Source organism: Pongo pygmaeus, chromosome 4 (genome assembly GCF_028885625.2).
Source record: "Pongo pygmaeus isolate AG05252 chromosome 4, NHGRI_mPonPyg2-v2.0_pri, whole genome shotgun sequence".
NCBI classification, from domain to species: Eukaryota; Metazoa; Chordata; class Mammalia; order Primates; family Hominidae; genus Pongo; species Pongo pygmaeus.
The window spans coordinates 173,539,243-173,550,392 of record NC_072377.2 but is presented as its reverse complement, the minus strand read 5'-3'; the positions used below and the strand labels follow the sequence as shown (position 1 = coordinate 173,550,392).

Here is an 11,150-nt window from a genome sequence, read left to right as displayed (position 1 = left end):
CAAAAGGGCTTAGTTGAAGAGTAAAATACTGAAAACCTATTGTGGTTAAGACTTTGGCTGTGAGTCAGATGATTGGTGTGTTTGACTGTATTATTGTCCAGCAATATTCAGTGTTTTTCCCCAGTCAGGCTTGGTCATGTGACTTGGCCAAATGTGAGCAGAAGTGCCCCATCAGTCCCAAGGGGACATTTAAAAGCTTTTATTAGCAATTCCCCAGCTCTCTTTCCTCTGCCCTAGGGATGGAGGGAGCATGTGTAAAAATGGGGCCCTGGGTAGTTGGGGACCTGAGTGATTAGAATGAGCACAGCTCCCAGGCTACTGCTTGATGGGCCCCTTATACCAGCCGGTTTAGGTCACTGGGATTTGGGGGTTGATTGTTACTGCAGCAAAACATAGCCTGGCATCACCATACAAATAGGTGCCATTTCTTTATGCAGTTTAATAGAAAAACAACAAAACAAAACACTCACAAAGAAAACACATAGAAAATAATAGCAAACACAACGCAGGCTTGGGGAGATGGCAGGCGAGCCTGAGCTGGGTGCTACTTGCTGCTGCTCTTGGGAAGAGGCCGGTAGACCCCGACCACCACAGCGTGGTCCCGCTCATAGGGCTCCAGGGTCAGCTGCTCTTGAGGCTTCAAGTTCTCTTGCTGCAACTTCCTCACCTCAGAAGCAAACACAGCCTCGGCGGATGCGGTGGAGTCGATGCAGTTGGCCTTGATGGAGATGAGAAAGTGGCCCCCATTGCGCAGGAAGGTGTGGGCGTTCAGGGCCACGATGCGGGACTGGTCCGGCTGGGCCACGTCGGCGAAGATCACGTCCACCATCCCGATGAGCATGCGGTATTTGAGCGGGTGCCGCGCGTCCTCCAGGACCGGAATGATGTTGGTGCGCTTCTTGGCCACGTTGACCAGATCGCGGCCGGCGCGGTGGGAGAACTCGACGGCGTAGACCAGGCCGTCTGGGCCAATGATGTCGGAGACATGGGAGACGGTGGTGCCCGACGCGGCGCCCAGGTACAACACCTTGGACTTGGGCTTGATGTGGATCTGGTCCACCCCGCCCAGGATGGCCGCGGCCAGCTTGGAGCGGAACGGGTTCCACGTGCGGTACTCCTGCTTCACGCCGCCCTCGGTCACCGTGACGCGCCTCTCGCCGTACACTGACTGGCCCGGCACCATGTTCAGGGTGACCAGCGCGTCCTCCGCCCCGCGGTAGATGAAGACGCCCTCGTGCCGGTGCGGCTCCACCGACACCACCATGGCGCCCTTCCTGCGGCGGCTCTTGCTCTTGGCCACGCCGCCCCGCCGCTGTCCGCCGCCGCCGCGATCCTTGCCGTCGCCGCCGCCGCGCCCCCGGCCCCGGCCGCCCCCGCCGAAGCCGCGCGCCCGCGCCCCGAAGCCGCCCTTGCCCCCCTGGCCGCCGCCGTCGCCCCCGCCGCCCTTGCCCGCGCCGCCGCCGCCGCCGCCGCCACCGCCTCCGCCTCGGCCCCCGCCCCAGCCGCCCCAGCCGCCGCCCCCGCGGCCGCCCCCACCTCCCCCGCGCGAGCTCGCCGCCGACTTCATGGCGTGCCCCGGGGCGGGTGCCGCGGGTTACCGGTGCCTCGGGGCGGGTGTCAGGCGGCTCCGGTGGCTCTGGGTGGTCGTCCCGGGGACGGTGGTTGTCCGCGGGGTTAGCGGCGGCGGGCGGCGGGCGGCGGGGGCGGGACCGGCTCTACCGCAGTGCCCGCATCCCGGAGCCGCCCCTTGACGCAGCGGCTGTGGCGCGATTGCATCACACCCATCCCCGCGACCCTGCGGCCCGGAAGCCCCGCTTCCCAGCCCGCGGGCAGACGCAGCCTGCTCCTCTTCGCTCACCCTGCCCCTTCCCCATCTCCCGCCTTCCCAGGGACCCCTGGCACTTCGCTGGGCCACAGGGACGGGGGCGTCTCTGCTGCAGGAGAGGGGGAGGTAAGCATCAGCGTCGGTCTTGGCTGTGCCACCAGTTCTGGGACTGTTGATCAGCAAGGAAGTGTTGATTCTTCAGTGTCAATGGGGGATACACAGAGAGCCAAAATGTCATGTTCATCCTCGAAGCCTAGTCTGTGCTTCAAAATCACACTCTCAATCTGTAGCATTTTCTTGAGGAAAGAAAGAAAAAGAAAGAGAAAAAGAAAGAAAGAGAGAGAACGAAAAGAGAGAGAGGGAGAGGAGAAGAAAAGAAAAGAATAATTGGGCAGCACCAAGGGCAGCAACGAGAAGAAAAGAAAAAAGAAAAGAACAGAAACAAAATAAAAGAATAACTCGGCACCACCAATGGCCCCAAGGCCGCAACGCAGAGGCGTTAGCGTTTAGTCAGCACCAGGGACAGCGACAGCAATTGGGGCCGTTTTGGCTACTGCTGGGGGCTTTGGGACCCACACAAGAGCTGGGGAAAGCAGGATAGGTGGTGAAACAACTGGCCAGCCTCCCGTTAGTTGAAGTAAGTGTCTACTCCAGAGAGAGCGAGAGAGACAACGCGCACCTGAAGATCGGAGCATTTACTGAACCCCTGGTATGTCCAGTGTGACTTCCGTTCCATCCTGGACCACAGCTCTTCCCGTCTCATACTCATGGACAGCAGTGCCAGGTCTGATTTTCCCTGTGGACCGGAGTGTCTCTTTAATGGGGACCAGAGTTTTATACACTGGAATGTGAACAAGGGATCAGTGAGTGAAATGTATGATTCCTGAGGTTGAATGGTTCACATAAAATACTCTAGAGGTTTCCATTCTTGCTGTAAGTTGAATATTTTCCAAAATAATGAACTACACTTGGTGTCTGTGAGGGTTAATTTTATGTGTCAACTTTACTGGGCCATGGGATGCCCAGATATTTTGTCAAATAGTATTCTGAGTGCTTCTGTGAGGGTGTTTTTAGATGAGATTAACATTTAAATTGGTATATTGAGTAAAGCTGATTGCCGTCTATGATGTGGCTGGGCCTCATCTAATCAGTTGAAGGCAGAAATAAAGCAAAATGCTGACCTTCCCCAAGGAAGAGAGAATTCTCCTGCCCAAGGGCCTTTCAACTGGCACATCAGCTCTTTCTGCCTGACAACCTTTGGACCGGGACATTGGCCCTGCAGATTTTGGACCTGCTGGTCTCCACAATCACATGAGCCAATATATATCCTATATATACACACATATATATATATCCTACAGGTCTGTGTCTTTGGAGAACCTTGAATAATAGAGATCCTGAGACAAAGCCTTGAGTCCAAGTGGTTTGTGAGGTGATCCCAGGAAGCACATGTTGGGGGGGGCAAAAATGAGATAGAGAAGATAGAAAGGTTAAGAAAGAATTGGGCACAGTGCCTCACACCTGTAATCCCAGCACTTTGGGAGGCCAAGGTGGGAGGAGTGATTGAGCCCACGAGTTCAAGACCAGTCCTAGCAAGATAGCAAGACCCTGTCTCTACAAAAATTAAAAAAACTTAGCCAGGTGTCATGGTGTGTACCTGTAGTCCCAGCTACTGAGGAGGCTGAGCTGGAGGGGTCGCTTGAGCCTGGGAGATCAAGGCTGCAGTGAGCTGTCCTCACACCACTACACTCCAGCTTTGGTGATGGAGGGAGACCCTGTCTCAAAAAAAAAAAAAAAAAAAAAAAAGAGGGTAGATTAATGAGTAGATGACCACAGTGGACAATGGGGGCTCAATTGCTCTGAGTAGTCTGAGAAACTGTGTGGAAGGCATCTCAGAATTGTTCTACTGCAGGTTGGAGGCTGGGGCATTAATCCACTGTCTTAATTTGTTTCTATACCTGAGACTGGGTAATTTATAAAGAAAAAGGCTTTATTTTTTATTTTTTTATTCTCAGATAGGGTCTCACTGTCACCCAGGCGGAGTGCAGTGGCACAATCATGGCTATTGCAGCCTTGATCTCCCAGGCTCAAGCAATCCTCCCACCTCAGCCTCCTTAGTTGGGACTACAGGTGTGTGCCACCACACCAGGCTAAATTTTTTATTCTTTATAGAGATGGAGCCTCACTATGTTGCCCAAGCTTGTCTCAAACTCTCGGACTCGAGCAGTTCTCCTGTTTCAGTCTCCTAAAGTGCTGGGATTACAGGTGCGAGCCACAGTGGCCAGCCAGGTTTCTTTCTATATAGGTATAAACCATCATGCCTGGCAATTTTTTTTTTTTTTTTTTTTTTTTTTTTTTTTTACTTTTTGTAGAGATGAGACCTCATTATGTTGCCCAAGCTGGTCTCCAACTCCTGGCCTCAAGCCATCCTCCTGCCTCAGCCTCCTGAGTTGCTGGAATTCTAGGCACCAGCCTCCACACTTGGCACCATGTATACTTTTGTTTACAGTTGACTTGTTATTCCAGAAGATGTGCCGTATAGTAATGATCATAATTACATCTGTGACTAGACCTCAGTAGTAGACATAGTGCACATCAATCACTCCCATAGACTTAAAAAATGCATGAGGAATTTTGCTTATTTTCTCACAGAACCATTCCAACAAATTGCCCAAGGAGTAACTAGCCATGATTGACATGAAACCAGAGGTAATGCTCTATAACCCCATCCCCGTTCTCATTATACTTTAAGCATCCATGCATGAAGAAACTTAACTTGTTTTCTCTAAGCCATGGTCCACCTCCAAAGGTGACTGACTCTAGGGATCTGATCTCCACCCCAGTGACAGGTGCAGCTATATTTGCTCAAGAGGAGTTGGGCTATGATGCAGTAACATAGAACTCCAAAATCTCAATGTATTAATACAACTGTGTTTATTTCTTATGTTTTATGTCCACTGAGAGTCAGTGGGAGGTTTGCACCACACAGCCATGGAAGAACTCAGGCCCCAACATCTTGTGGCTGCAATACGAGAAAAAAGAGGGCCTCCACTGTACCGCTGAAGAATAGAGTGTAGAGAACTCACAACCTTCTTGTATGTTTAGTCTGGACTTTGACACAATCATTTCTACTCACCACGGATTGCAGCCTTGATCTCCCAGGCTCAAGCAATTCTCCCACTTCAGCCTCCTGGCTGATGACTGGCCAAAGCCAGTCACATGCCCTGCCTAGCTGAAAGGCAGCTGAGAGATGTGGGTGCCATAATTGGGGAACAGTAAATGTTTTTACCTAGGTGTCTACTGCATAATGCCAGCTGGCAAACCTGGATCAGTGTACCAAACACAAACACCTCAGGTGAAATTTACTGTTTGGCATGCATATATTTAAATTTACTCATCAAGACAAAATATAATACCTCCTTCCTAACAAACATGACTAAAACTCAGAATCATTGTCAACTCCCAATAATATATCTAATATAGCTGGTTAATTAATTAGAAAAAGAGAATCTTCTCCCTTTTTCTAGCCTCTGGGCCTTGGAGAGTAGCTAAAATCCCTTATTTGGGATGTCGTTATTGTTTGGCCATTACCTCTACTGGGGGACACTTCGTCTCTTGGTAGCTCAGACTCTCACTCCATTCCCCACTGTAGAATTAGTGGCTGCCATTCAGGAAATGCTCAAAAAGCTTAGCCGGACTACTTTTGCAAAGGTCTTCTTTCCACAAGACACCTTAGAAATTCTCTGTAATTCTTCATTTTGTAGAATAAGAATCTGAGATTTGGGCTGGGCGCAGTGGCTCATACCTGTAATCCTAGCACTTTGGGAGGCTGAGGTGGGTGGATCACTTGAGCTCAGGAGTTTGAGACCAACCTAGAAAACATAGTGAGACCCCCATCTCAATACATAAAAAAAAATTCTGGCTGGGCGTGGTGGCTCACGCCTGTAATCCCAGCACTTTGGGAAGCCGAGGCGGGCGGATCACACGGTCAGGAGATCGAGACCATCTTGGCTAACGCGGTGAAACCCCGTCTCTACTAAACATACAAAAAAATTAGCCGGGTGTGGCGGCGTGCACCTGTGGTCCCAGCTGCTGGGGAGGGTGAGGCAGGAGAATGGTGTGAACCTGGGAGGCAGAGCTTGCAGTGAGCCAAGATCACACCACTGCACTCCAGCCTGGGTGACAGAGTGAGACTCCATCTCAAAAAAAAAAATTTATATATATATTATATATACACAAACTATCAAACTCCTACAATCTAAAATCCCCACAAAAATTACAGTGAGTCTAACTGTGCTCCCCTTCAATCCACTACATATTATAAGCACCATGTATATTTATGTAATTAAACTGGTATGAAAATGCAAAGCAAACCAAACAACAAAACAAAGCAAAAAATTGTTTTACTTTAGATGACCCCGTGTACTCTCATTAACCAGTGAAATTTCTATAATGCGACCAAGTATTTTTTTGATTTGTACAAATGTATGGGGTACATGAGAAGTTTTGTTACATGTATAAGGCACAGTGATCAAGTCAAGGTATTTAAAGTATCCATCACAGGAGTACAGTACATTTTTATTCAGTATCATCACCCTGCTCAGCTATCAAGCATTGAATTTGTTCCTCCTATCTTACTGTATGTTTGTACCTTTTTCTTTTTCTTTTTCTCTTTTTTTTTTTTTTGAGATGGAGTCTCCCTCTGTCACCCAGGCTGGAGTGCAGTGGTGTGATTTCAGCTCACTGCAACCTCCTTCTCCCAAGTTCAAGTGATTCTTGTGCCTCAGGCTCCACGAGTAGCTGGGATTACAGGCACATGCCACCATGCCTGGCTTTTTTTTTTTTTTTTTTTGTATTTTCAGGAGAGACGGGGTTTTGCCATGTTGTCCAGGCTGGTCTCGAACTCCTGACCTTAGGTGATCTGCCCATCTCAGCCTCCCAAAGTGCTGGGATTACAGGTGTGAGCCACCTCACCAGGCCTGTATGTTTGTACCTTTTAACCCACTTCTCTTCATCTTCCCTCCTGCCCTCATTCACCCTTCCCAGTCTCTATTATCTGTTTTTCCACTCTCTACCTCCATGTGATCAAATTTTTTAGCTTCCAGCCAGGTGCGGTGGCTCACGCCTGTCATCTCAGCAGTTTGGGAGGCTGAAGCAGGTGATCACTTGAGCCCAAGAGTTCAAGAACAGCCTGGGCAGCATGGCAAAACCCCACCTCTACCAAAAATACAAAAATTAACCAGGCATGGTGGCATATGCCTGTAGCCCCAGCTACTCAGGAGGCTGAGGTGGGAGGATCGCTTGAGCTTGGGAGGTGGAGGTTGCAGTGAGCTGTGATGATCATGCCACCGCACTCCAGCCTGGGCAACAGAGCTAGACTCTGTTTCAAAAAAAAAAAATTGTTTTTTAGCTCCCACATATAAGTGAGAACATGTGATGTTTGTCTGTTTGTGCCTGGCTCATTGCACTTCAGATAATTACCTCCATCAACTGAATATTATTTAGCCGATTTTCTAGAAAGGTTAATACTGGCCATTTTGGGCTGACATTGGCCAAGAAGCAAAGTCAAAAATGATGAGAAAATTAGCATAAAATTGTAGATGCATCTTAACTTCTCTGTACCATTTATGCTCTAGTTTAAATCTGCTTTTAAAATTTGAATATGTGTGGGCTGGGCGCAGTGCGGTGGTTCACGCCTGTAATCTCAGCACTTTGGGAGGCTGAGGTGGGCAGATCACTTGAGGTCAGGAGTTTTAAGACCAGCCTGGCCAATGTGGTGAAACCCTGTCTCTACAACAATACAAAAATTAGTTGGGCATACTCACTTTGTCACCCAGCCTAGGGTGCTCCGGCATGATCACTGCTCACTGTGACCTCTGCCTCCCAGGCTCAAGCGATCCTCTCACCTTAGCCTCCAGAGTAGCTGGGACTACAGGCATCTTGAATAGGTAGATGTGGCAAGAGTGGACAACTTTGTTTCTGATCTATTGAGATGTCCATGTGGGGTATTTATTTCCCTCTTCAGTTTATTAATATGATGTATTACTGTGATCTTTTGTTTTTGAGACTGGGTCACGCTTTGTTGCCCAGGCTGGAGTGCAGTGGCCCAGGCTCAGCTCACTGCAACCTCTGCTTCCCAGGTTCAAGCAATTCTCATGCCTCAGCCATCCAAATAGCTGGGATTACAGGTGCATGCCATCACGCCCAGCTAATTTTTGCTTTTTTTTTTTTTTTTTTTGAGACAGAGTCTCGCTCTGTCGCCCAGGCTGGAGTGCAGTGGCGCGATCTCGGCTCACTGCAAGCTCCGCCTCCCGGGTTCACGCCATTCTCTTGCCTCAGCCTCCCCAGCAGCTGGGACTACAGGCGCCCACCGTCGCACCCGGCTAATTTTTTGTATTTTTAGTAGAGACTGGGTTTCACCGTGGTCTTGATCTCCTGACCTCGTGATCCGCCGGCCTCAGCCTCCCTAAGTGCTGGGATTACAGGTATGAGCCACTGTGCCTGGCCAATTTTTGCATTTTTTTGTTGACATGGGATTTCACCACATTGGCCAGGCTGGTTTCAAACTCCTGACCTCTATCAGTCCACCTGCCTCTGCTGCCCAAAGTGCTGGGATTACAGGCGTGAGCCACCATGCCAGCCTGCGATTTTACTTCATATGTTGAATCACCTTTACATTTCTCAGATAAATCCCACTTGGTCATATGTATAGTGCTTTCAGCAGAATTCAATTTGCTACTATTGGGAGTTTTTTGTATCTATGTGATAATTGATCTGAAGTTTTCTTATTTTATGATGCTTTCGGTTTGAATATTGGGGTAATAATATCCTTATAGAATCAGTTAAAAAGCAATCCTCCTTTTTTTGAAGAGTTTAAGATTAGTGTTAAGTCTTCTTTAAAGATTTGGTAGAATTCACCAGAAAAGCCATCTGGTCCTTGGCTTTTCTTTGTTGGAAATTTTTTGACTATTGATTCAATCTGTTTGCTACATAGGTCTATTCAGATTTTTAAACAGTTTGGGTAGTTCGTGTTTTTCTAGGAATTTGTTCATTTAAATTATCTAATGTTTTTAGCATATAATTGTATTCTCTATTCTTTTTATTTTGTAAGGTCAATAGTAATATCTCTACTCTCATGCCTGATTTTAATAATTTGAATCTTATCTTTTTCTTTTCAGTCTAGCTATAAAGGTTTGTCAATTTTGCTGATCTTAAGAAACCAACTTTTGGTTTAATTCATTTTCTCTTGTTTTTCTATTCTCTCATTCATGTCCACTGTAATCTTTATCATTTTCTTCTTTCTGCCTTCAACATGTTAAATAGTTTTTTTCATTTTAGTGTACTATTTTAATTACCTTGTCATTTCTCGTACTTTTTTTTTGGAGTTATTTTCTTGGCGGTTGCCCTGGGGGTTACAATTAACATCTTAATTTATAACAATCAAATTCAGATTAATATCAATTTAATTTCAGTAGTATACAAAATCTTTGCTCCTATATAGTGGTCTCCTATTCCCTTTTATAGTTTTTGTCATAAATTACATCTTTACACATTGTATGTCCATCAACACAGATTTATAGTTAGCTTTACTCAGATGTCCTTTTTATTTTTAAAAATTTTAATTTTTTAGAGATGAAGTCTCATTATGTTGCCCAGGCTAGAGTGCAGTTCGGGTGACCATAGCACACTACAGCCTCAAACTCCTGGACTCAAGCAGTCCTCCCACCTCAGTCTCCTGAACAGCTGGTACTACAGGGCATATGCCACCACACTCATCTTCACAGTTGCCTTTTAAGAAAAAAGTTAAAAACAAAAAATGCATTACTGTTGATTTTTATACTTCTACATACTTGATTTTATAATCTTTTACACTTTTAAAATATATTTTGTACTATGTACTTACCTTTACTGGTGGTGTGTGATTTTGTTAGTCTAGGGTCCTTATATTTCAACATTTAGCATTTCTTGTAATGATGGTCTTCTAGTGAACTTTAGCATTTCTTGTAATGATGGTCTTCTAGTGAACTTTTTGTTTATTGGGAAGCATCTTAATACCATTTTCCTTTCTGAAGAATAGCTTTGCTGAATATAGAGGTCTTGATTGACAGTTTCCCCCCCCTTTGGCACTTTAAATACCATTCCACTGGCCCTGTGAAGTGCCAGTAGAAGGTAGGACTGGCACTAGAATTCTCAGTGGGGGGTGGGATTGGGGAGAGTAACTGAATTCCAGCAAACCAGATTATCTTTGGATGACAGAAGGCTTCAGGCAGCCCTGTGTTTGGAAAAGCACTGAGTAGAGACCTAGGTAACAGATCTTAGCTCAGCAAACAGGTCCCTGTAAATTAAAGAATGGAATGAGGAGAATTTATATTTATGTGGAGACACTGGACCATACCAAGTCAAACGTTTTCTGACCAACTTAATCTTCCTCATTCCTCACACTATTGTGTTTAATCAATTTTGGGATGTACATTTTAACATTTCTGAAATTGCAACGCATCTCACAGTCATTATTAGTCAGATGATGGTTGTGACAGTCAGCACCACCTTCACATGAATATCGTGACTCAGATAATAATCCTGGGAACTATAGTGGAACATCAAAACGCTGCATCATCAATGATTTTGGTAGCATAGAGGATGATATTGTCTAGAAAAGACAGATGTTAATGACTGCATCAAAAAGTGTCTCAAAAGAGTGGGACTCTGAAGTTTTAGGAGTATTTTAACCAATTTAGTTCAGTTGTATTTTCCTTTGCTAAGTTTGCACATAAGTGATACATGATACAAACAACAGTCTAAAAGACTCTTTTCAGTATGAAAATTCTAACTTACGCAAGTTCTATCAGTTTAAAAGTTTGTCAAAATTTTTTAGTAGTGCACAACAATAGTATCTTGCAATCTATAGTGTTTAGAGCTATTGATATATATATAGTATTGTAATTTCCTGGAATGCAGTAAATAAGCTTGAGGTCACAGAAAGATCATCCCATTTGTTAGGATAAATGAGTGAACATCTGAAAATCGTGTTTTTTTTCTTTTCCTTTTTTTTTTTTTTGAGATGCAGTCTTGCTCTGTCTCCCAGGCTGGAGTGCAGTGGTGCTGTCTCGGCTCACTGCAACCTCCATCTCCTGGGTTCAAGCAAGCGATTCTCCTGCCTCAGCCACCTGAGTGGCTGGAACTACAGGTGTATGCCACCACGCCCAGCTAATTTTTGTATTTTTAGTAGAGACGGGGTTTCATCACGTTGGCCAGGATGGTCTTGATCTCTTGACCTCGTGATCCGCCCGCCTCAGCCTCCCAAAGTGCTGGGATTACAGGCGTG

At 46.3% G+C, this 11,150-nt stretch overlaps 1 protein-coding gene across 1 annotated transcript; it reads right to left on the bottom strand.

Moving 5' to 3' along the window:
* Nucleotides 1-419: 419 nt before the first annotated feature.
* Nucleotides 420-5,682, bottom strand: FBLL1 (fibrillarin like 1). The gene is made up of 3 exons (XM_054488338.2): nucleotides 5,417-5,682; nucleotides 3,483-3,600; nucleotides 420-2,621 (listed from the first exon to the last, which is right to left on the bottom strand). The coding sequence occupies exon 3, from the start codon at nucleotides 1,565-1,567 to the stop codon at nucleotides 545-547; it is 1,023 nt and encodes a 340-aa protein (XP_054344313.1). The 5' UTR covers nucleotides 1,568-2,621; nucleotides 3,483-3,600; nucleotides 5,417-5,682; the 3' UTR covers nucleotides 420-544.
* Nucleotides 5,683-11,150: the final 5,468 nt, after the last annotated feature.